This window comes from Heteronotia binoei, chromosome 2 (genome assembly GCF_032191835.1).
Source record: "Heteronotia binoei isolate CCM8104 ecotype False Entrance Well chromosome 2, APGP_CSIRO_Hbin_v1, whole genome shotgun sequence".
Taxonomy (NCBI): Eukaryota; Metazoa; Chordata; class Lepidosauria; order Squamata; family Gekkonidae; genus Heteronotia; species Heteronotia binoei.
In genome coordinates, this window is record NC_083224.1 from 27,511,964 (window position 1) to 27,538,459 (window position 26,496).

The 26,496-nt window shown below is 41.9% G+C and overlaps 1 protein-coding gene and 1 pseudogene across 1 annotated transcript; both read left to right on the forward strand.

Moving 5' to 3' along the window:
* The first annotated feature begins 9,617 nt into the window (after positions 1-9,617).
* On the forward strand, positions 9,618-16,436 carry LOC132567279 (small ribosomal subunit protein eS12-like; annotated as a pseudogene).
* A 5,539-nt stretch (positions 16,437-21,975) lies between these two features.
* Positions 21,976-25,490, forward strand: LOC132566043 (synaptonemal complex protein 2-like). Its single transcript, XM_060230706.1, has 3 exons — positions 21,976-22,031; positions 24,230-24,370; positions 25,270-25,490. The coding sequence occupies exons 1-3, from the start codon at positions 22,008-22,010 to the stop codon at positions 25,408-25,410; spliced, it is 306 nt and encodes a 101-aa protein (XP_060086689.1). The 5' UTR covers positions 21,976-22,007; the 3' UTR covers positions 25,411-25,490.
* The last annotated feature ends 1,006 nt before the right edge of the window (positions 25,491-26,496 follow it).

Genomic DNA, 26,496 nt, shown 5'->3' on the forward strand with positions numbered 1-26,496 from the left:
AGGGTGGGTCTACAGGTACTGGTTCTGTTGTAGGCTTTTTTTTTCTTTATATCAGGATGGTTTTTCTTGATTCTGTTGTGGATTAAACGCACACAAATTAGCAAAGTGTGCCCAGTGGTTTACTACTGTAAAACTGGAATTTTAGTGGTAGGTTACTAATGAAATGTGGCAATTAATCCTGCCACATGGATATGCATTTCTCTGCATGGGCAGAAAGTTTATCTGATAGACTTCTATACAACTCTTCAGCTTCACCTGTTGGAGGGTTGGGATGGAAACTCAAGGCTATCCAACGTTGAAAAGTTCCATAAATCAAATATACGCTATTTAATGTAATCTCTGGAGATTTAAGTCTAATTGCCCAGTATTCCTGTAATTAAATCCAGGAGACAGTAAATGATTCAGTGCCAACATCTTTTTTTCATCTTCGCATTATGCAGTATTTTGTTCCCGCTCTGTGGAACTTGATTCCCTGTTATCCTGTCCCTCCGTGATGTGGGGGGAAAGGGTAGGCACTTCATCTTGAGTTCCCTGTATTTGGGGACTGCGCTGGGCTTTGAGAAATGTGAGAGAGGCGATAGCGTAGGGGCGTCCTGGCACACTCTGTGCTTGGACGGGATCCCAGAAACCCAGAGTAGAAACTCATGTCAGCCAGACACTCGCTAAAGAGAGGACGCATTCCCACGGGGGACATTCTTCAGATACCCAAGATCCTTTCAAGTCCCTTCCTGGCATAAAAGAAGGGTAAGGTAATGGAGAATCAGCTTTCCCTTATTGGTGATGGATGCAGGGGTGAAATTCTAGCGGGAGCTCCTTTGCATATTAGGCCATGCCCCCCTGATGTAGCCAATCCTCCAAGAGCTTACAAAAAAGAGCCTTGTAAGCTCTTGGAGGATTGGCTGCATCAGGGGTGTGTGGCCTAATATGCAAAGGAGGTCCTGCTAAAATTCCAGTCCTGGATGGATCCAACAGACTTACTCATATCGTTGGTTTATAAATTAAGTGGTAAGCGGGAAGAGGCTGTAAATATAGATTACGGCATTCCCTCAAGTAGTTCAACAGAAAGATGCTTTGAAGCGCTGTTCAGTTTTTAAGTGGCCCTTATGCTAGCGGTGGGTCCTTACGTCTGCAGTTACAACACGCTTTCTGTTTTCAGATTAAGAAAGGCACTGTTGTGATAGCAGGGATGTTCCATTGTGTGAGATCTAAATACGCCCCCTTTTCAGAGGCCATTGAACACTGTGTACAAAAGCTCCCATTGAGTTTCCCATTCAGATTCTGCGGAGGGGAATGCTCCACGTGTCCAGCCCTTTGTGTGTTGGAATGAATGGAAAGAAAACTTCTGTAGGATCTTCTTCATAACACTCCCAGATTGGGGAGCGGGGGTGGCACAATCAAAACATCCTGTTTCCAAAGAGGAATTTCTTTCTCGGTCAGAATTGAAGTTCATTGCATGCATTAGGAAGAACTTCCTGACTGTTAGAGCAGTTCCTCAGTGGAACAGGCTTCCTCGGGAGGTGGTGGGCTCTCCTTCCTTGGAGGTTTTTAAACAGAGGCTAAATGGCCATCTGACAGCAATGCTGATCCTGTGATCTTAGGGGGAGGTATTTGTGAATTTCCTGCATTGTGCAAAGGGTAGGACTAGATGACTCGGGAGGTCCCTTCCAACTCTGATTCTATGATTATGAGCAGAGGCTGATGAAGAAGATCAAAGTCTTGCTGCCTGCAAAACAGCAAGACTGTTCTGGTTCTTACAGGAATGCTCTGCCTGCGTGTGTATGTGTGTATCACACATACATATACAGTAACTCTTCCCGTAATGATTTTTCTATTTGTTGCAATATTTACAGCTTACAGACCTTTTATTGTGTACATGCTACCAAAGGATTCCAGAGAAGCAGTGTGTGGATAGTTGCCCATATTTAGTTACCAGCTTCCCAAATTTAGGAAGATCAAGAGAGGGAGGGCAGGAAGGGAGAACCCAGTGCCTGGCTCTCGTGGCCTTTTCTTGCAGGGTACAGGGTAACGCCAAAAAGATTTTTTTGCCTTCCTCTGGGCATAGAGAAAATTACTAGGAGAGTGGGGGCAGGGAGGCAGCTGTGAATTTCCTGCATTGTTCAGGAGGTTGGATTAGATGCCTTTGGGAGTCCTTTCCAACCAGGGCCTTTTTTTGTAGCAGGAACTCCTTTGCATATTAGGTCACACACCCCTGATAGAATTATAGAGTTGGAAGGGACCTCTAGGGTCATATAGTCCAGCCCCCTGCACAATGCAAGAAACTCACAAACACCTCCCCATAAATTCACAGGATCTTCATTGCTGTCAGATGGCCATCTAGCTTCTGTTTAAAAACCTCCAAGGAAGGAGAGCCCACCACCTGCCGAGGAAGTCTGTTCCACTGAGGAATTGCTCTTAACGGTCAGGAAGTTCTTCCTAATGTTGAGCTGGAAACTCTTTTGTTTTAATTTCAACCCATTGGTTCTGGTCCTACTTTCCAGGGCCACAGAAAACAATTCTACACCATCCTCTATATGACAGCCCTTCCAGTACTTGAAGATGGTGATCATATCACCTCTCAGCCGCCTCCTCTCCAGGTTAAACATCCCCAGCTCCTTCAACTTTTCCTCATAAGACTTGGTCTCCAGACCCCTCACCATCTTCGTCGCCCTCCTCTAGACCCATTCCAGCTTGTCTATATCCTTAAAATGTGATGCCCAAAACTGAACACAATACTCCAGGTGAGGTCTTAGCAGAGCAGAATAAAGTGATACCATCACATCATGTGATCTGGACACTATACTTCTGTTGATACAGCCCCAAATTGCTTTTGCCTTTTTAGCCACCGCATCACACTGTTGACTCATGTTCAGCGTATGATGCACTAAGTCCCCTAGATCCTTTTCGCACATACTACTGCTAAGACAAGTCTCCCCCATCCTATAACCATGCATTGGATTTTTCCTACCTAAATGCAGAACTTTACATTTATCCCTGTTAAAATTAATTTTATTGATTTTAGCCCAGTTTTCCAGCTTGTCAAGGTCATCCTGTATCCTGTTTCTGTCTTCTGTATTTGCAACCCTTCCCAATTTCGTATCATCTGCAAATTTAATAAGCATTCCCTCTATTCCTTCATCCAAATCATTGATAAAGATGTTGAACAAAACAGGTCCCAGGACAGATCCGTGTGGCACTCCACTTGTCACTCCTCTCCAAGAGGATGAGGAACCATTCACAAGCACTCTTTGGGTGCAATCTGTCAGCCAGTTACAGATCCAAACCACATTTTACCAACTTGTCAACAAGGATAGTATGTGGAACCTTATCAAAAACCTTCCTGAAATCAAGATAAACGATGTCTACAGCATTCCCCTGATCCAGCAAGGTAGTCATTTTCTCAAAAAAAGAGATCAGATTAGTCTGACATGACTTGTTCTTGAGAAAACCATGCTGGCTCTTAGTAATCACATCCATTCTTTCTAAATGTTCCAGGACCGACTGTTTGATGATTTGTTCTAAAACTTTTCCAGGTATAGACGTCGAGCTGATGGGTCGTCTTTTTTCCCCATTTTGAAGATGGGGATAACATTCACCTGCCTCCAATCTTCCAGCACCTCTCCTGTTCTCCAAGAATTCTCAAAAATAATAGCCAGAGGCTCAGAAATTACATCCGCAAGCTCTTTTAGAACCCTTGGATGCAATTCATCTGGCCCTGAGGGCTTAAGTTTCACTTAAAGAAACTAGGTGTTTATGTACTACCCCTATGCTGATCCTAGGTTGGAACTTCATACCCTCCTTATATGTTCTGTTTTTGCCATGTTGAGCGCCATTTCCCTCAGAAGAGAAGACTGAGGAAAAGTAGGAATTGAGCAGTTCCACCCTCTCTTCATTACCTGTTACACTTTCATTTTCTTTCCCTTGCAATGGACCTGATGCAGCCAATCCTCCAAGAGTTTACAGGACTTTTCTTACAGGGCCTACTGTAAGCTCTTGGAGGATTGGCTGCATCAGGGTGTGTGTGGCCTAATATGCAGAGGAGTTCCTACTACCAAAAAAAGGCCCTGCTTCCAACTCATATGTTTCTAAAACTGAAATATGTGAAAGGATAGACATAAAGATGACAAATATGAGTAAAAGCAGACTTCCTCTGAGAAATGCTTATGGTAGCTTGAATTTGGAACCTGCAATTGATGTGCATCCCCGCCCCCCGGGAATCCCTGCCATTTTATTTGAGTGGAACTTCTGCCTCAGTGTCCTTCGTACATTCAAGCAAAAATGAACAACAACAATAATGCATTATCTCACTGTATTATTTATCCTGATTTTAAATGCATCAAAGCCAGTGGCCAGCTCCACATCTTGTAGCACAATTGTCTGTGGTGTGAAATAGGATTTCCTTTGTCTTCAGTTGGCTGCCGATCAGTTACATAGGGCATCGGAAAGTTCTAGTGTTATGGGAGAGGGAGATAAATTTCTGTGCACTTTCTCTACACCACATGTAATTTTGTTGACCTCTTATGATGTCACCTTGGTCACATTTCCCCCCCCCCTGAAGCAAAAGTGCCTTAGATGCTTTAGCCTCAACTGATAGAGCATATGCTCCATCCCTGTGACCATTTTGCTTGCCCTTTTCCGTATTTCCCCCCAGTTCTTCAGTTCCCATTTTGAAATGCGACAGCAGGAACCATACACAGTATTCCATGCGTGCCTGCAGCACAGACTTATCTCTGAGCCCAGTTTATTTTCAGAGTTCTCTAGCAAGTAGTAAACCCCAGAAAGAGCATTCCAAAGAAATGTGTGTTTTGTGGAGGCTCTGGAGAGTCTGTACTTATTGTTGTCTAAACAACCAAATATTTACTAAGCAAAATGCCAGTGCAAGACTTAGATGATGCTGTTAGCTGAGCTACAAGTATTTATTTCTCTGTCTTGGTGACAACTGTGCAGTTATTAGGGCATAAATGACTTCTGCCTGTGGGGGCAGAAAAATTAATAAGCTTCTGAACTCTATGTGCTCCCACTACACTTATGTGCTCTCTTGCAAGGGATTGTGAAAGCATTTTTGCTCCATCATGAAGTTTAAATAGAAAAGGAAGCAAAGGGAAGGATGGGAACAGTTTAATTACATAGCAATGTATGTGCAGGTATTAATCAGTTAAATAGTGTGCAAGAACCCTGGCCTGGATAATCTCAGAGTTCCAGCTAGACAGATTTCAGAAGCTAAGCAGCGCTGGTCCCGACAAATGCAATTTTGAGCTGTATCAACAGAAGTATAATGTCCAGATCATGTGAAGTGATGGTATCACTTTACTCTGCTCTGGTAAGTCCTCACCTGGAGCATTGTGTTCAGTTTTGGGCACCACATTTTAAGAAGGATATAGACAAGCTGGAACGGGTCCAAAGGAGGGCGACGAAGATGGTGAAGGGTCTGGAGACCAAGTTCTATGAGGAAAGGTTGAAGGTGCTGGATATGTTTAGCCTGGAGAGGAGGCTGCTGAGAAGTATTATGATCACCATCTTCAAGTACTTGAGCTTTCATATAGAGAATGGTGCAGACTTTTTTTCTGTTGGACCAGAACCAATGGGTTGATATTAAATCTGGCTCAACATTAGGAAGAACTTCCCGACAGAGCAGTTCCTCAGTAGAACAGGCTTCCTCGGGAGGTGGTGGGCTCTCCTTCCTTGGAGGTTTTTAAACAGGCTAGATGGCCATCTAATAGCAATGAAGATCCTGTGAATTTAGGGGGAGGTATTTGTGGGTTTCTTGCATTGTTCAGGGGGTTGGACTAGATGACCCTGGAGGTCCCTTCCAACTCTATGATTCTATGACAGTATTTGGATGTGAGACCACTGAGGAAGTTCAGGGTTGCTACACAGAGGCGGACAATGCCCCTGAACATCTCTTGCCTTGAAAACCCTATTGGATCGCTGTAAGTCTGATGCGACTCTGACACCACCCCCCCCCCCCCAAAAAAAAGTGTGCAAAAAATTAAACATAGTATTGATGTTGTTAATCCCATTTAAAATGGTAGAGATGAATGTAGTTAGCAATCCAGCCTGAAAAACAAGGATTTGTATGAAAATGTGCAAGGAAATTAAATACGGTAGTGTGGAAAACAAACGTCGTTAATCTTGTTTAAAATGGTAGATGTGAGCATAGTTAGCAGCCCAGCCGGAAAAAAAATGAGGATTTGTGCAAGAAGTCTTCCGTTTGGTACGCCACTGATTATTTTTATTTCTTGATGGATTTTGAACTTTGAAAGCTTTCTCTCTCTTTTCCTAGGGAAAAAGCCCTCAAAAGAAATATTCTCTGAGGGACTGGCCCCTAAATAAAGCCCTGTTCTAGCAGACGCCCTAATGGCTTCTATTAGACACTGACATAAAGCAACACTTGGCAGGCGCACAAACCTTGGCATTAATTCAGACTTCAGACTGTTAACTCTGCCAGGGTGGGCTGAGCCAAGACTCTGTTTAAAGGTTATGTCACATATGCTGCAATGGCTGCCGCAGAGAGTGACTGGTGGATGGAGCAGATTCCTTTCAGTTTCAGAGTTAAGACCTCTAATATGCAAGACATGTTACCAGTGTCCAGCGCTTGTGCGGTTACTGTGACACAAACCTTAAATTACTTGCATTAAGCCATATGTCTAACGTTACAGGCCCCTTGTGAACAGACCCGGCTCCATAAAGCCAGCAGGCGATGAACACACGAAGCTGCTCTGTACTAAATCAAGCCCTTGGTCCATCAATACTCAATGTTGTTTAACTGGCAGCGGTTATCCAGGGTCTCAGGCAGAGGTCTTTCATATCACCTGTCCTTTTAGTTGGAGATGCCAGTGATCAAACCTGAGGCCTTCTGCATGCTGAGCAGTTGCTTTACCACTGAGCCACAGCCCCATGGTAATCTTCTTTGTTTTGGTACGCAAAATGGTCTTTGAAGTGGTGTTGTGATGCTCATGCGCTTAATGGTGGTTTCCAGTTACCAGAGCTTGTGAAGACTGCTGGAGCCTTACCGTTGAGTCTTTCCTGCTCTACTAAAATGCTTCCAACATCCTCTGATATGCAAGACATGTCACCAGTATCCAGTGCTTGTGTGGTTTCAGTGACACAAACCTTAAATTACTTGCATTAAGCCATATGTCTAACGTTACAGGCCTCTTGTGAACAGACCTGGCTCCATAAAGCTGGCAGGTAATGAACACACGAAGCCGAGGATGGTGTGGAATTGTTTTCTGTGGCCCCAGAAGGTAGGACCAGAACCAATGGGTTGAAATGAAATCAGAAGAGTTTCCGGCTCAACATTAGGAAGAACTTCCTGACCTTTATAGCGGTTCCTCAGTGGAACAGGCTTCCTCAGGAGGTGGTGGATTCTCCTTCCTTGGAGGTTTTTAAACAGAGGCTAGATGGCCATCTGACAGCAATGAAGATCCTGTGAATTTAGGGGGAGGTATTTATGAGTTTCCTGTATTGTGCAGGGGGTTGGACTACATGACCCTGGAGGTCCCTTCCAACTCTATGATTCTATCCTCCCTGAGTCGGCTCAGTTCCCCTGAACAGAGCTCAAATTCAAGCTGTGTTTGCTTTGTGGCATTGACTTCCCTAGGTGTGATGCCATTTTTCTCATCTTTGTAGCGCTATGTTCAGGACAATCCATATCTGTGGACTTGTAATATCTTTTCCTTACCCATCCTACACTCAGAGGCTGATGGCGATTTATCACATTTAAAAGCACTTGAAAGATATCCCTGTATTTAAAATATGTATATAGCCACTGAATGTGTATTTGTACACATACTTAGGCAACCAATGAATGTGTAATTGTACACACATGCTATGTTAGCAGTATACAGTATATGGGAAAGGGGAAAAACGTGTTACTGAAGGAAATGTGAGACTGTTAAGATTGCTTATATTGTAAGAGAAGCACTCACAAGTTTACATTTAAATGCGCGAAAACATTTTTTTAAAAAAACCTTTCTTATAATTGAATATTGTTTCATGGCTAGAGTACATGTGTGATGTTTTGCCTGTTTTACAAAACACACTGGTAATTTTCCTTACCATTAAATGCATTCTTTTCCAGTGTTACTTGTTTACTTTTTTTGCTTTGTGTACAGTCGCATTACTTTCACAGACTGGAAATGTATCTGTGGAACATACTTGCATCACCAAAAAGCACAAACAACTTCCTTCTGCTGAGTCGGGCCATAACCAACAGGTTGAAATTAAATCAGAAGGTCGGACCAGAACCAACACATTGAAATGAAATCAAAATAGTTTTTGGATAAGCATTAGGAGAAGAACTTCCTGACAGAGCAGTTCCTTGGTGGAACAGGCTTCTTTGGGAGGTGGTGGGCTCTCCTCCAGAGGTTTTTAAACAGAGGCTAGGTGGCCATCTGACAGTAATACTGATTCTGTGAACATAGGCAGGTCATGAGAAGGAAGGAAGGAAGAGTTGCATCAGTGCTTAGATCTTGTGGCTCTTCCTTACATGCCCAGGGAAGTACCAATTGCCACTTTGGGGTAAGGCAGCAATTTTTCTTGAGGCCAGTTTGGCCAGGGGTCCTGGAGATTTTTTCCCATCTTCTGAACATGGAGCGGGGGGGGGGGTCACTGGGGGTGTGGAGGGAGGTATTTGTAAATTACCTGCATTGTGCAGGGGATTGCACTAGACGTCCCTGGAGGTCCCGTCCAACTCATTGCTTCTATGAGTCAGACAGGCTCAGTATTTAGCAGCTCTTAGACTGAGGTCTCTCACATTACTTACTCTCTGAGGGCCAAACTAGATGTGACATCATCATTGTGTCTGCTACAGGGAAGCTGCCACTATGTCAAAGTCTAAATTTAAAAATGGTGGAAGGGCCCAGGCAGTGGGACAGAATTATTCTTGTTCCCATCCCTGTGCCTTTTCAAGGGCCGAAATGGAAACTCATTGGCAGTCATCTCGGCACATGAAAAAGTGTGAGAGGAAGACAGCACTTTGTCCCGCTTTATTGCACTGGGCCCTCATAGCATTTGTAAATTGCTCATTTTAGAGTTTAAAATGGTAGCCATTTTTTTTTCTTATGGCAGACATGAGGATGCCGTCACATCCAGTGTTCCTTCTAAACTGAGCGTGAGCTAGCTCACAGATTTTAAGCCTTCAGCTCACACATTTTTTTCTTGGCTCAGGAAGAATGACCCCAGAGCACAATAATTTATGCAGTAGTTTACAACTTTAACGCTACTAGCTCACAAAGTAGAATTTTTGCTCACAAGATTCTGCAGCTTAGAGGGAACATTGGCTAGTTTGACACCTTTTAAATTGGAGATGCCGAAGATCAACCCAGGGCACTGAACTTCAACCTCTGGGTAGATTTTACACATGGACGGATTTTGTTTGTGCGCATATGCAAAATGGTTATTGGGTGCTGATCTGAAGTGAATTTGTGCCCTTCATTTACTTGATTCATTCAGGCTGTTGCTGTTTGGAACTCGGATGCGCTGCGGCCTAAATACCAATGGGGAAAACAAACACATGCTTATACAACACAGTAAAATATTCAGAGCACTTCACTGTAGATTGTCTGAGGCCTGGCTATACGCATGCAGAAGAATGAGGCTGGAAAAGTCCTGAGGCGATGAAAAAGAGTTATGCTGACCTGAGAGATTTGTGGAGATGGTTGTATCCAATAAAAATACCTCTGATTTTCGGCTTTTTTTTGGGGGGGGGGGGAATGGGGGACATTAACACAGAAGGGAGGAAATGTGTGAGGGAACCTTTTAGACTAAGCCTGTGAGAAACATACTTCATTTTTTATGTTTGTAGAGTGCCTCACAATTTTAAGTTTGTTTTTTTTAAAGAGTGTATAGTTCCCTCTATTTTTGTTTTACTTTCTCAAGATCAATTTGGTATCTAGTTGACAGACATGTCCATTTGATACTTATACAAGCAGTGTAAAATACAGTGGCCTTGTGTCTCAACAATCCATTCAGCAAAGCATAACTCAAACTCAAATGGCTTCTCCTCCAGCAGAAGTCCCTTCTGTTGAAGGAAGATTACTCAAGCTTTGCTGAGCACACTGGTAGGATTTATGACAATTAACTGTACCTCTCCCTGTAGTATCTGCCTTCCCACAATGATAATTAATTCTCAGCTAAGAATTAGCAATTCTTTACCAAATTACCTCATAGCTAGGGGCTGCTATGGATACCTGAGCACTAGATTTCTATTGTGCCTTCTGCCCTCCTCACACATGCTGGGGTGGTGCAACTTTCTCAGACTTTTAGTTCCATTGATTTGCCCTGTTGGCTCTCCAGAGGTACTGCTTGGCTGCTGAGTGAGACAGGATACTGGACTAGATGTACCACTGGTCTGATCTAGCAGGGCTTTTCATAAGTTCTTATGATGTTAGTGAGTGGGAAAAGAATAAGAGAGTTGGAGAGGCCATCTTGCCACTTTGGAGGGGTTCTCATGCTCTGTTTCCAGCTCTGCCAGGCACTTCTCCCACCGGGAAAGAGAAGATTGACCTTTCATCTCCTAAAGCAGTACCAGCATCAGATATTGATCTGTAGCATTTCTAAACAGCTGGCTATATTTTGTGTCCATTTCACCAATCATGCAGAGGAAAAGCCCAAATTTACCATCAAGTCTCCCAGAGTCTCTTCCCAGCTCCTTCTCCGCTGTCTTGGCCTTATGAGCCACCTGTAAGGGTCCTTTGGGTCTTAATCCAAAGTTTCAGAACCACAGCTCTAAATGGTTTGGGTCTAACATTTCTTAAGACCAACTCTCTACAAATACACACCTGTCCTTCATTCAAGATCTAGATCCAAATGTATCCTCTGGATGGCTACTGGAAGGATGGTCTTTTCTCCATTAAAGCCACATTTGCAAAATTCTTTCCCTCAACAAATTAGTGTGGTTGCTATGTTATCACGTTTTAGGGACCAGATGAAGTTTCTGCCTATTCATGCTTTTAATAGTGCATGTAGTGAAAAGGTTAGAGCAAGGAGCTAGGAGTTGTGAGAGCAAGGTTCAAATCCACACCAGATGGCCATCTGACAGCAATGAAGATCCTGTGAACTTAGGGGGAGGTATTTGTGACTTTCCTGCATTGTGCAGGGGGTTGGACTAGATGACCCTGGAGGTCCCTTCCAACTCTGATTCTGTGATTCTACACTATCCGCCATAAAGCAGATCTTTGAACAGCTACTGTTTCTCAGCCTAATCTACCTCAGAAGGTTGCTGTAAGAATAAAATGGCAGGAAAAACCATGCAAGCTATTCTGTGCTTCATGGAAGAATGATGGGATAAAAATGCATTGCAAGAGATAGAGAGAAAAACTTGGTGGGGATTTGAACCTTGCTCTCCCAGCTCCTTGTTCAGCACTCTAACCTTTTCACAGCATGTACATAAACTGAGATTAACACTTCAAGCACAATAAATATGCCAGTCCTTAACGAGGGCCTCAAGATTTTCCATTATTTTTTAAACTGTTCATCTTTTCTATTTCCCAGTGCTCTTTTTATAAATAGATTATGTGTGTGCTTCAGGTATGCTGTGGTACCTGCCTCTCTGTGGTAATTACTTTTTAATCTGCATTAATTACTAAATGTAAATTCAGGTCTCTCCTGTATCTGAAAGTCCCTTTACTTTGCCTGTGAACAGAGACTTATTTCAAACAAGCCAGGTGTGTGTTAATATAGCTAAATATTTGAGCTACCAACAAGGGGACTCCCCACCAAGTTAGAAAGCACAGACTCTAATTCATTGTGATGATCATCATGTTTTGAATCAGCATAAATAAGAACCAGCGCTGTATTATTGTACTGGGAAAGAGGATTCGAAAAAGCTGGGTTCAAATTGTCACTTATGGTCACTTAGCTTTATAGCCACATTGAAATTTGACCCTGGATCTCCTAGCCTTTAATCCTAACACTGTAACAATTTTTCCGCCTGTATTACTGAAATTTAGATTGTGATTTAGAGGTGGGATGTCTTTCTCCGTTTAATCTCCCAGGATCTCAGATCAATTTCATTCTTGCAATACCTTCTGACATCTAAGCACTACAGAGATTAGTTCTCTTGGGGGATAATGACCGCTTTGGGGAGTGGACTGTTAAAGCATTATATTTTCCCAGGTCTCTCAGCCTCTCCAAAGCCTGTTCTCCTCTCTACCCCCAAATCTCCAGGAATTTCCCAACTTGGAACTGGAAACCATAGTTCTCAGTTTGTTCAGGACACTAGGGGAAGGGAGCAGGAAAGAAGGAAGAACCAGAGAAAGTATTGTTATCTGCTTTATCACCCATTCAAGTGTTCTTTTAGGTTTGTTTGGTTTTTTTGGGGGGGTTGCTCCTGTTCCAAATAATGTTCATACTGCCCTGAGACTTAAAAGTTCTAGTTGGCTAAGAATAGAAGACATCAGCAGGTGCAGAAGGAATGGGTAGGAAAAGGATGAGATGTGGTTCCTCTTCCGTAACTTCTCTCATAGCAGCTCTCCTCCCCTTCAGTGGTGCTCTCATCACCCATTCTTAGGGACCCTACTTCTGAATAGGTAGTTCAGTTGCAATGAGCAAGCAATCAGTTTACTCATCATCACTGAAGAGGCTGTATACGGAAGCATCCAATAGAGAAGAGTGCTCCTATCTACTGCATGACCAAATCATGGACCAAAAAAATCTTGCAGTGGCTTTGAGTTAAAAAAAAAAAGTCAGTACTGACAACAGCCTTCCCTCTCTAGCCTTGGAAAGACCCACAAGTGCAAGGCTAAAAGTCCAGCCAATATATGTTTCTAATGATAGAACTCATGTTTATGAACTCAGCCCGTTAATGGCTCCTGTGCCTGTAATGAGATATGACACCTGATAGTGAGAAGAGGGATTTGAATGGTTGTGATCATTCCAATGCTTTCTCCCCCCCATGTCACACAATCATGATATACCAGCCTTGGAAATTCAGTCTTCAGAACTCTCCATTTGTTGGATTTACATTGAAATGAACAGGAACCTGTGTAAGCAGAGCATTTTGAAGACTCTAGAAAGATAATTAAGAAGGAAGCAGATAAATATATACTTCCATCCTGATAAACAAAATGTAAGTACAAAAGCACTAGAGGTTATAGCAGCGATGGCCAAACTTGCTGAATGTGAGAGCCGCGCAGAATAAACAGCAGATGTTTGAGCGAGAGAGGGAAGGAAGGAAAATCTATGGGAGGAGGAAGGGAGAGGTAGCAAGAAAGCAACTTTAAGTTTAAGTGCATTCTCCAAGCCGGCTTGGAGAAATGATTTAAAGAAATAAATACCTTCTCCAAGCTGGCCAACAGGGCAGTGGGGGCTTTGAGAGCCACACAATATATATGAAAGAGCCACATGTGGCTCCTGAGCTATAGTTTGGCCACCCCTGGGTATAGTAATAAGAATAGGTGCATTGTGAAATACACAGATACAAATGTACCTTAGAGCATATAAAAGTGACAGTAAAACATACTATTTATGTGAAAATACAATTACAGAAATGTACAATGTAAATACCAAGTGGGAGAGTATATTCACAAATAACACTAGCCACAATCAATCATAACAGTGGCAGAGATTTGGAAAAATAAACTTGTGGAAGGGGTAAATGACACACTGCCCAGTCAAGGTGCTGGTGTAATTGGTCGCCACTAGAAAGGGTAACAGAAGGGCCTTGTATTACAAACAGCCACTGTGTACGCTACAGCGACTACTGGGAGAAAGCCATCACAACCTGTCCAGCAGAGAAACGAAATTGCTTTTAAATTAATGTTATTGCATTTATTGTTTATTTGTTCAAATAATAATACCCAGCTTTTCCCCCCAACGGTAGCTCCCTGGAAGTTCCCCAGAATTACAACTGATCTGCAGACAACAGAGCTCATTTCCCCTAGAGAAAACAGCTGCTTTGAAGGGGGGGGGGGGAGAGTCTGTGGCATTATACAGTGCTGAGGTCCTGCCCCTCCCCAAACCCCACCCTCACCACTGTTCACCCTCAAATTTTTCAACCTAGAGTTGGCAACCTATAAAGTTACAACATTGCTCTCCCTTTCTTCATTTTGCCCTCTCAACAACAAACTTTGTGTGGTAGGTTAGGGTGAGAGAGAAAATGACTTGTTCAAGATCATCCAGCAGACTTCCATGGCAGAATGGGGATGATTTGAAAGTGTGTTTACCAGATCTTAATCTGATACTGTAATGATTGAACCATGCTGGATACAGCTAAATTTCAACCCAGGGGAAGAAATGAATTCCATTCATTTTCATGTTGTTTCATTCAGTGCCCTGCAGTCTAGGTACAAGTTCAGGTCAAGCTGAGAAAGCCATGAGAATAGAACTGACATAGAGAATAGATTCAGGTGGGCAGCCGTCCTGATCTGAAGCAGTAGAACGAAGTTTGAGTCCAGTGGCACCTTTAAGACCAACAAAGTTTTATTCAAGGTGTAAACTTTCACGTGCACACACCCTTCTTCAGATATAATGGAAATTACCAGTTCCTACATATAAGTAGAGGGTGAGCAGTAAATTAGTGTACAGCATAATGAAGATGTTTAACAGATTACTGCTCACCCTCCGCCTATATGTATGGACTGGTAATTTTCATTTCATTGTATCTGAAGAAGTGTGCAAGTACAAGGAAGCTTATACCTTGAATAGAACTTTCCACTGGACTCTAACTTTGTTCCAACATAGACATTACCTTTATGGTTTATGTTATAGTGACACCTGGTGGTGCTTTTAAATATTTCCTTCTCACAATTTTTGTTGTTCAGTCACACAGTCGAGTCTAGGGTTGCCAATCCCCAGGTGCGGGCAGGGGATCCCCCGGTTTGGAGGCCCTCCCCCCGCTTCAGGGTCGTCAGAAAGCGGGGGGAGGGGAGGGAAATGTCTGCTGGGAACTCGGGTATCCGGGGCTCTGGGGGGGCTGTTTTTGGGGTAGAGGCACCAAATTTTCAGTATAGCATCCAGTGCCTCTCCCCAAAATACCCCCCAAGTTTCAAAAAGATTGGACCAGGGGGTCCAATGCTATGAGCCCTAAAAGAAGGTGCCCCTATCCTTCATTATTTCCTATGGAAGGAAGGCATTGAAAAGGTGTGCCGTCCCTTTAAATGTGATGGCCAGAACGCCCGTTGGAGTTCAATTATGCTTGTCACAGCCTTGATCTTGGCTCCACCCCTAATGTCTCCTGGCTCCACCCCCAAAGTCCCCAGATATTTCTTGAATTGGACTTGGCAACCCTAGTCGAGTCCGACTCTCTGTGACCCCATGGACAAAGTCACACCAGGCCCTCCTGTCTTCCACCATCCTCCAAAGTTTGCTCAAATTCGTGTTTGCTACATCAGTTACACTGTCCAGCCATCTCATCTTTTGCTGTCCCCTTCTTCTTTTGCCTTGTCTTTCCTAGCATCGGGATCTTCTCCAGGGAGTGCTCCCTTCTCATTTGGTGGCCAAAGTCTCACAATGCCAAATATTAATTGTTCTTTCAAAAACTCTTTGCACTTATCCATGATGGTTTAGCCTGTGGAATTTGCGAAGCTGACAAAACCTTAGAGCAGGGATGTTGAACTCATTTGTTATGAGGGACGGATTTGACATAAATGAGATCTTGTTGGGCCAGGCCACGTTGTGTCATAAAATGTAATGCCAGGTAGCAGAGATATAAACTTACAAAGGACGCAGATAAACACAAAGATTTTTTAAAAGCTTAAAATAAAATGTGCTTACAACATTAGCACTTGTCAGTCTTAAAGGTGCTTTCTTTGTATCTCTCCTGTGCAATCCAGGGAACTGGGCAAAGGAAGCTCTGGCTCTTTCCTTCCTTCTGCAGGGGACCAAGCGGGGGAGGAACCACCAAAAGAAGGAAGAGAGGCATGGCTCAGTAGCTCTGCTGTGCAATTGAGAGATCCTGGCAAAGCAAGCTATCCCTCCCCCCCCATTCCTCCTCAAGAGAGGAGCCTCAGCCAATGGAAAAAAATAAAGGCTTTCCTCTGTAGCTCCTGTGCGATTGCCAAGCCTGGCAGGGCAAGGCAAGCTGTGATGCAGCAGGAAGCAAGAGAGAGGGAGAAAGAAGCAGATGACAGACAGATGACAGATCACTGTCAGACAGCCAGTTCCTCAGGGACCTGGCAAGAGCCCTCCAGGGGCCCAATTTAGCCCCTGGGCCATATGTTTGACACCCCTGCCTTAGACAAATGCCAAGCCCATCTTTGTGTTCTTGCATCCAACTGTGAGGAGCCCATGTATGTCAAATTTACTGAAGCCCTTTGTGCTGAACACCAAAGCAATCTGATAATGATTGATGACAAGAAACGAAGTGAGTGGATAGATTTCTACAAAATTGACAGAGAAGGAAAACCCTGCAAAGTTGTGGGCTGCAGTTCTGTTTTTATGGCAAAGAATCTCAGGCCAAAGATGTCGTGGATGAGTACTTCAAGTACAAGAAATGAACAAATAAATATTTTGAGTCTGAAAAGAACACTCATACTGTCAGGATTGCTACCAAAAAAAAGCATCCTAAAAAATGCAGTCCCAAACATTTATCTCCACCTTGGGACTAATCCCCACTACATAAAGTTGGATTTACCAATTCAGGATTGCTTCCTACGGTTCAGGTTAGATCAGTAGTGCTCCTCTCTGTGTGTATCTGTAAGCAAACATATCCACAGCTCAAGGTAAGGACATTCTCAACAGGCTGGCTAGGGTGAGTGGGGGGAATCCTATGCCATTACACATTCCATACCCAGCATGAAGGCAGGCAACCTTACTCTGCAATAGGATGCAAAGTGGGGTTGCCATTCCAGGGTTGGGAAATATGTGGCATTTCTTTCCATGCTGAGACTAATCCCCATTCTGAGTAGATCAATTCAGGTCATTTTCTCCAGGTTAACTGATATTTATCTCCTGGAGAGATCAGTTGTAATCCCGGTAATACGCCCTGTGAAGGCTACTGTTTGTGCTTGCATGAGTTGCTGTATACTTATGTAAGAAGGTATGGAAGAACTTCAGGCACCCCCTCTTTGACAAAGAGATTTGAAACGGCCCAGCAAACCACCAGCAGGCACTGGGCTCCATCAGAGGCGGTTCTGGTGAAGTCTTCTGGTTAAAGAACTATGGATTGAATACCTCTTTGGATACAAGCACTCTTTTGCACTCTGCACTTTAGTGGAAGTAAAATTCTTATGAGTCTTTTGTATGTGCTTAGGTGTGTAGGTTAACTTACTATGAACATATATGAACATATGAAGCTGCCTTATACTGAATCAGACCCTTGGTCCATCAAAGTCAGTATTGTCTTCTCAGACTGGCAGCAGCTCTCCAGGGTCTCAAGCTGAGGTTTTTCACACCTATTTGCCTGGACCCTTTTTTGGAGATACCAGGGATTGAACCTGGGACCTTCTGCTTCCCAAGCAGATGCTCTTACCACTGAGCCACCGTCCCTCCCCTAATGTTTTTCTTACCCATCTTTAAAGTAATGTACAAATGTATGGTTTTATATGTTTTATTGGACTGATTGTATTTTATGATGTTGTAAGCCACCCTGAGTCCGCTTGCGGAGAGGGCGGGATATAAATTGAAAGTAATAAATAAATAAATAGTGAGCCTGCTTCGGTGAGGAGGGCGGGATATAAATCTGAGAAATAAATAAATAATATCACTTTATTTAAAATTTATGTATTTAGAATAAATTTGGGTGTTATTAGTTTCATTATTGCAGCAGGGTATTTTCCTTTCAACCTCCCCGACCCTCCCTTCTGGTCTTACCACCTGGAGGTTGGCAACCTTAGTGGAAGGTGGAGAACGGACTTCATGGCAACGCGTATTCAGATGTCCCCTTCTACCCACAATAAATTCTCAAATTCGCGCCCCTGCCCCAAGAGAAATAAGAGCCTGGATAAGTGGCGTGCAGTAAAGGGTACAAGAAATGACAGTGATGACTTAAAAGGTGCCCTCCAGGGAAAGCGGGTGTGGAAGGTGTTGCAGCCCTCAGAACCGAGGCCACTGTGAAAAGGGAAAAAAGCCTGAGGCAAATTTGTGCTTTGGACTTGAATGCGCGCTATACAGGTATATTCGTGAAGGAGGCTCTGAGGAGACGCGCAGCACCTCACAGAACCGGAAGACACCGACAGGGCAGCCGTTTGGGTCCCTAGTGCGGTTGACAACAACCGTTATCCCCCCATCTAGCCACTCATTGGCTAGAAGGAGGCGGCGCGCGTGAATCAAAACCAGCGCGAGGCCAAACAGCGGCGAGAGCCTTTACCGCTCTTCGCTTCCTCCCGCCCTTCCTTTTCTCGCCGCCTGCTGCTTTTTAATGATTGGCTACTGAGGCGGCCGAAGCCAGCGATTGGTTTGGAGAGCCTTCGCCGGAGATGATTGGCTGATGGGCTGGTCCTTTGCTTAGCTCGCGGCTGTGAGGTTTTGTGAGGAGAAAGTAGTGAGTCTGTGATGCGTGTGCTGCTTTCCTCCCGCTCTTCTTTAACGGTTCCTTTTAGGCTTAGTCTCTGCAGGTAATCGAGTCTGGCTTAAATTTCACGCAATGAGATAGATGAAGTGGGACCTCAGCTAGATAGACACATTATTTTTGAGGTTATGATTTTTTAAAAAAAAAATTATGAGGTTATTTTTTTAAAAAAATATATGAACTATGAAATGAGACATAATTAGGTGAAACTCAAGAGAATAGACCCCAGTTAAGCAATAACCGGAAAGAATGCATTAGAACCAAGTTTTGAGTCCAGTGGCACCTTCAAGATCAGCACATGCAAACTTATTCCAAGAATGAAACTTTGTTGGCTTTAAAGGGATCATTGGACGCAAACTTGGTTCTATTTCCTCTGACCAATATGACCACACAAACCACCTGAATCTATTTCTGGGGAGAAGGCAGTAAGTAATTAAGCTAGTTAATGAGAATTCCTCACCCGCTAGAGGTGCCAATCTCCAGAAATGGTATCAAATTCCTTGATTAATTCTAATTCAGTGTGAAAAACCTGCTTTGAGCAATTTTGTTTTCCTTTTAAGTTTGCTAGAGAATGGTGGCTTCTGAATTGGTACCGGTGTGTTCTGAGCAAAATGGGCAGCAAGTTCCCAAAACAATTTTCCAAAAAAACACTTACTCGTTTTAGAGGAAAGTGACCAGAGCTTGCTTACATGCAAAAGTGAGATGCGGTGGAGTTTACCCTTAATCCAGCAGATGTACTTTTTTGCCAGAATCGTTTTAGTGAAACTTTTGTGATGGCTCAGTCCATCTCACAATCGCAAGTCTGCTTTTTTTTTTTTTTTTACTGTTTCTCTGGTTACAAATTTCATTTCTTGTTCATGGGGCTTCTCTTAAAATATGAACCTGACCAAGTTGTGTTTGTATTCCTCTTGGATGCAGTAGGGCACCTAGGAAAGGGGATGTATTCATTGCACCTGGCCAGCCATGCATTTCAAGGCAGAAGCCAGAATGCTTGGGATGCACTATCTCCTTTATCTTCCAAAAAGTTATTTAGGAAATTCCCAGCAAAGAACAATCCTTGGCTGAGTTGTCTAATCCTTTATTGTACTACTGTTCTCTTGCATAGAAGTCTGTTTCTTCAATCTGGTTCTTTCTTTGATCTGTGGATCTCATTGGATCAATGATCAGTTTTGTATTACAAACAATGTTGTCATTTTTTTTCTTTCAAACTTACTGCTCCTAGTACTTGAACAGTAGAATGATAAGCCAGATTTCAGCAAGTGGTGTTTTCCTATCATTTTACCTCAGTGTCAGTAAAAGGTTTGTATGTTAGAATCCTGTCTCTTTGCTCTTAAAGGTGTCAGGAACTGGGGGCCTTTTGGTTCCAATTCCGCTTTCTGGTGGGGTGCCTGTTTCTGACCTAGACACAAAAGACATGAGAAAATTGCATCTATTGCAGAAGGCTTTGCTGGCATGACTATGGTTGGTGGGGGCCCACAACCCCTCTCACCGGGGTCTCAAAAAATAAATAAACCACCCCTAATTGCTGGTATGCATATATGATCACAAAATAACAGAGGTGAAGGTGATGGAAATAATCACAGTTCCTCAGTATAGTCTTCCAAGGATGGTAGCAAAAGGTGGCTTCCTTTCATGAAAACAATAAACCAAAGGTTTACAAAAGAAATCTAACCAATGCATAAACATATCTAACTGAAATCCTATGATATTTACTTGGGAGTAAGCTTGCTAAGACGTTCTAAGAAGTCATAGCTGCATATCTTGTTGAAATAAATGCAGATTCTGGGTTAAGTATTTAGGATCAAGATGTGGGGGGAAGGGGTTTGGGTGATGGGATACATAGTGCTACCTATCTTAAAATGCTGAGCATCTTGAATAAAAAGAGATGCTTCTAGTATTTTAAAGCATTGTAGTCATTTGTACATTCATAGAGAAAACAGCTGCTTGTGTTCAGGGTATTAACTGAAGCTGCATCCCTCCCACCTGTATTGGGCAGACTTTTTTCCTCCCAGTTTTGTATCTATAAAATCTGCTCCTGCCCCTTGCTGACATGTTTGCATTATATTTTTCCTTTACTGTTGGTGTGGTTATGCTGATGGCATTGACGAGTGTAGTGCTAATTCAGATGTTAAAGCTGGTTGTAGGAACAAGGACATAAGAATGCTCAGAGTTCAGTCTTTATGTCTTCTGATATGGGCAAGCATATTCTGTAGGTTAAAAGAAAGTGGTTCTTTATCATAAAACATATTGCCACCCTAGTTCTATAATTTCATTATCTTATTCCATTAGATTTGTCTCAGGATTTGTTACTGTACAGTGGATATTATCCAGGCAAATGTAAGAAATGTTTCACATCATTCCTTTCAATAGGAGTGATCCCCCTCCTACAGAAATCAGTTTCTGCAGGTCAAGTAATTGTATAAGATATATTTACGGTAGCAAGTTCAATGATTTGCATTCTGGGGTTGTGTGTTCAGTTTACTTTCCAGAATGCAAAAAAAGTCTTTCCACTTCAAAAGTTTTTAAAGTGCCTTCTAGTAATAAAAGTGTATAACAATAAAATATGATAACAACACCAAAGCTTCGGTTTAATATTCACACTGTACTTGGTGAAGTTGAGATGTAAATTCATCTAGTATTATCAAGGTATAAATATATCCTTTAAAAAGGAAGAGACTCAAGGCTGGAGCTGTGATCTCTTTAGATAAACAGTCCTAGAATGCTGCTGAAGCCATGACTGAAACTGATCAGCAGTGTACGCTGAGACCCAGTTTGGTGTAGTGGTTAACTGCACAGACTCTAATCTGTGATAACTGGGTTTGATTCCCCACTCCTGCTGAGTGACCAAGTGAAGGGTGGGGTATAAATTCAATCTTTTATTCTTTTTCAGCTTACCCTAAAGGATGTGGGGGATCAAATGGTGAGGGACTGTTCCTAAAGTGTTCTGATCCCAGTTTGTATGGGCTTTGTAAATAAGATGGAACAGTTTCCTAGAATGCTGAATTATGCTGGGAAAACAAGAGGGAAACAGCTGGAGTAGTTTCCTGTATATGATTTCTTCTGTCTGTTGCCATCTGGAGGCTTGCTGTGGACTCTGCATCTGCTTTCTGCTTAAACCATTATCAAGGGCACAGGCAGTTTAAAGGCTAATACTTAGAAAGTTGCTATCTTCTGGGCACGGAGCAGGGTTCCCTGGGACATGTGGGTAGGAGGTATTGGTGAGTTTCCTGCATTGTGCAGGGGGTTGGACTAGATGACCCTGGAGGTACCTTCCAGCTCTATGATTCTATGAAAGTTACCTTTTGTACTGAATAGTGGGGGTGTTTTGATGTCCATGACAATTTTGGTATGGGTTTGATTTTCTTCCAATGGATAATTTTAAAGAACATATATTTTTTTAAAAAAACCAAGAAATCTCTTGTACCTGTACATTTCATGTGTTTTTAATCTTACTTAAAAGTTGGTGTGTATCTGTATAAAGCTGTAAAGCACTATATTATATACTAATTAATTTTTTTTTTTTGCTTCTCTTAGAGTTTAAATACATGAAACTGCCAAAATGCCAGCTAGACGTGAAGGACAGGTATTCAATGGACTTTAGGATTATGTAATGGCTTGACAGAAAAGCTTTTCTGGTGCCTTATTAATGTGTGTGGTTCTGAGCTTAATGTCTCTTCTACCAGTATCAATTAGTCCTTCCACCTAAGAAAAGCCTTAGACATTTTGGCATCTGAGATTGAATATTTAAGTGATATTCTGTTCCTGAAGTGATGGGGGGATATGTCATCTAGCCCACAACTTGGTCATCTGTGGTGCAACCTAACTATAAAAATAGAAATCAAATTTATGGTTACCTAATGAATTTGTATTCCACCTTTCCGTTTTTTGAAAGGTTTTCAAACTATTTAAGACTCAGAGGAAAGTCTGCAATATAATTTGAATAAGCTTTTGGTATGCAAGCAACTATTTCCTTCTGGGATCTTTGGCTAAATAAAGTGATCATAAATGAACTCCAAACATATTTGACCTGATTCAAAACCATGTGATGATAAATCTCTGTTAGTTGGCAAACCATTTCTCATAGGTATGATTTGGTTTCATGTGAAAATGCTCTTTGAAAGCTTATCTTCAGGGGGCAAGATATTGAATCCTATGTTATTCGAGTCCAGAGAAGCCAGTGAGTATGTTATCATGACTCAAATATATTGTAGTTAATCAGTAGACATAACGGTCATATTTTCTACATTATTTCCATTTTTAGAGAATGTGAAAAATTTCACATTCAAAAGCATTGAAGGATTCAAGCGGAAGGGGGGCACAAAACTGGACATTTGCTTACAAAGAATCTCTTTGACTAAATGCAGTGTTTTAGCTTCAAGCCAGCCTGCTTCCGCACATCTGCCACAATATTGCGCTAATGGTGTACTGATAGTACTGTAGTGAGGATTAACATCTGCTGATCAGAGATTGTAGGGATCATTCAGGCTAATGTCCTAGCATATGTACTTCATAGTTCTGTCTGCGAATGGTAGACTGTAATCCTGTTCTCAGTGCTTAGCTATTCTCGTCTATATCCCCTTGTTGTTATCGGTCATCAAAAGCCCTGTTCTGACAGCCAGCAAATATGTGTGTATGGAGGCTTGAGCTAATGCATCTCAGGCTCACTCAGTGTGGGATTTCATACTTGCCGGCCGTACGTATAACCAAATCATCCAACTGCACACCTCAGTTTTCTGATATTCTAATATAAATCTGATATATACATGTCAGGAATGGTTGGAAACGGGGACAGTGCACCTTGGGAGTGTGGAGTGGGCTGGCTACTAGGTCCTGCAGTACAATCTGCTTGGTTAAAGCTTGCATCATTTGAGTTTTCCAAGAAAATACAATTTTGCTTAGATATCTCTCTAAGTTATTTACAGTACAATCCTAAGGAGAGTTACTCCAGTCTAAGCCTATTCATTTCAGTGGTCTTAGAATGGAGTAACTCTCTTTAGGATTGCACTGATAGTATATTACAGCTGAATTATATAGGATCAGTCACAAAATTTTAATACTGTGTACCTTTTGAAATACAGGAAAATTAGAATGCAGTCTCAAGTAGAATTTACAGCTTTCTAAAATCCATTGACATCATTGGGCATAGAAAGGTGTAACACTGGTTATGATTGCACTGTAAATGTAGTAACTGACAAATAGCACTTTCTAATCAACTCTTCAAGGAATAAAATTGTTTATGCGAAAGGAAAAATATGAATTTTAGTGCAGCAGGAGGCCCAGGCCTGTATATTTAAAATTGTTATATATTTCAAATATTTTTAATTTGTCATTACCAAACTTTTTGATAAGTGGACATATATGAATATATGAAGCTGCCTTATACTGAATTAGACCCTCGGTCCATCAAAGTCAGTATTGTCTACTCAGATTGGCAGCAACTCTCCAGGGTCTCAAGCTGAGGTTTTTCACACCTATTTGCCTGGACCCTTTTTTGGAGATGCCAGGGATTGAACCTGGGACCTTCTGCTTACCAAGCAGATGCTCTGCCACTGAGCCACCGTCCCTCCTAAGTGGAGCTGATAATTGTTCAGACCTCTGTTGAGACTGCTTCCTAATCTTTAGTCACTTCAGTTTAGATCTTTCTGCCATATCATTCCATCCAAAAGTTGCACAGAATTCAGGGGTAAATCTTTTGTAGAGCAGTGATGTGTCATGTTCCCCACCCACAATTAAAGAGAAATATAAAATAGTAGCAGTGTTATTTTCTTCTTTTTCTGGCAGTTGGAAAAATGTATAGATGACGCTACAAAAAAGGATGACTTTCAGTCATTGGAACAGTTTTTGGAAACCAGCACGTTCGATAATATTTCTCATAAATGCAGCAAACAGTTTGTCAACAAATTAGACCGACTTATATGTCAGGTGAAGTATTTCATATTTTGTTGTCTTTGATTGTATAATAAATAAACTGTTTTTAGGGTGACTCACAGTGCAATCCTAAGCAGGTCTAATCAGAATTCTAGTATCTGCTTGATGGGGCTGCCAGGAAGGTGTTCTTAGGTTTGCACTGTTAAACTACATTTGATACTGCATGGGCCTGATTCTGAGGCTGTGACTCTTTTGTTTTTATTTTTTTCACCTTTCCATTAGCATGAGCACAAATGCTTCATGGATATATATCTGAACAGCTCACTTTTAAAAAACATTTTTTCTTGCAGCCCTCATATAGTGGCTGAATAAAGGAACAATCCTTCAAAAGGCTGAGCATGCAGTTTATTCTGCAAGCAGCAGGGCAAATCTCTACAACTTATTACCTGGCAAATTGGCTGCAGCCCACCAAAGAATTGATAAATGTTTTAGCTACCTGCCTGTTTTTGCTGGAGTCACAAAAATGGGGCAGTGGAAGTTGTTAGATGACAATACATGTCTGCATATGGCTTGGTTATTCACAGTGTGCAGGCCTATGGCTAGAAATGCTTGAGGGTGGTTTTCTAAATTTACCTCCTTTTCACCAGTTTGTGGTAAAAATGCATTTTATAGGGTTTGATAATCTTAATTTTCCCCTCATATATGTACTTATAGTTTGACGCAAACTCTAAAAAAGTTTCCTAGTGACTTTAGCATATATAAAAATGAATTTCTGTATACAATAAGACGCACAGAAATTTTGATCTTAAACTAAAACAGTAAATTTTTGTCTGTTGCAAAGTAAATATTCAATCCATTGCCTTCAGTAGTACTGAGAATACAACTGGTTCTAATCCCATTGAGTACATATTTTTGTATGGATACCGACGTATATCTTTGCTTTTCAATTTCAGAGACTTGAGAATGGGGAGGTCAAGAAAGTTTCAATTTTGTTGAACGTTCTTCAGAAACATGGTAAAAATATCAACATATTAGGTGAAGGTGGATTTCCAGCAATGATAAAATATGATCTTATCCTAAAGATAAGTATATGAAATTGGAAAAACAAATTCTTCAGAATAATTAGGACAAAATGAACGTTTTAACTGCAATTAATTTCTACCAAAATACATTGTTTATTACAATTTATATTCCTCTCTGCTGCTTCAGGGCTCTGTATTGTTAATGCAAAATTAAACTGAATACCAATGTGATTCATTGGTTTAGTCCTCTTCTCAGACTTCAGCAGTTGCTGTGCAGGGCATTTTCAGTTGCAAAGAGAAAAATCCACAAATCCATTGTAGTTTCATTTCAGTCACCAGTGTTAAGATCTTAAGATCTATCTAGGGACACTTAACTTAGAATGTGATGCAAATATCCCATCTCTTTCTGTGTTGTTCTTGAACAGCATAAAGTTTGTTCCGCTGATTGTTGCTCATACCCTGCACAAAGACTGAAGGTCAGCTGCTTGTTATGCAAGAGATATGTCATCCGATTTTTGAAAGATTTAGCAGTAGCCATAGCATGAGCTGTTTTTGCCATCGTAATTGATTCCTTGGAAGCTGATATTAGCTGGGGAGGAGCGAGTTCCTGTTTATTGTGTAGCACGCAATATACTGGAGTTGCAGACAGATAGTTTCTTACAAATGTTTGGCATACTGGTTGCTTAAGCTAGAAGACCAGTCTAGAGATCCAGGATACAGGATTTCCTGCACATTCCTTAGAGCACATGTTTGTTGTTTGAACAGTTCTGCTTTCTGTTTATCTCTTCAGCAGTATTTCTGTGGTATAGAAGCATCCAGGTCAGCATATGGTTTGATAATGCTGGATTGTGGGTTAAATTGATATTAGCAGGTATCAGTTTTTTTCAAACATGTATTGTGCTGCTTGTTACTTTCATTGCCGTTGAGAATTACAGAAGCATGAGTGACGGTGATTGAGCTTTCACACATGGGAGTTTCTGTGTACTTTCCTTTGTCCTGGGCTTTTTTTTTAAGCTTTTGCTTTACATGTTCTCTGTAGAGACTCTGCATTGGCTGTCAGAGATATTGTCATCATGGCTGCTGTGGCTGCTCACCTCCCCCTTTTGTTCTTCACACATATTTTAGGGGCCCCAACCTTTTTGAGGCTGCAGTCACCTT

Excerpts from the sequence above, each read along its gene's own strand:
- LOC132566043 (XM_060230706.1), top strand. The coding sequence starts at position 22,008 with ATGCCAGCTAGACGTGAAGGACAG. Across the intron at positions 22,032-24,229 it reads CAGCTAGACGTGAAGGACAG|TTGGAAAAATGTATAGATGA; the intron begins GTATTCAATGGA and ends TTTTTCTGGCAG. Across the intron at positions 24,371-25,269 it reads TAGACCGACTTATATGTCAG|AGACTTGAGAATGGGGAGGT; the intron begins GTGAAGTATTTC and ends TTTCAATTTCAG.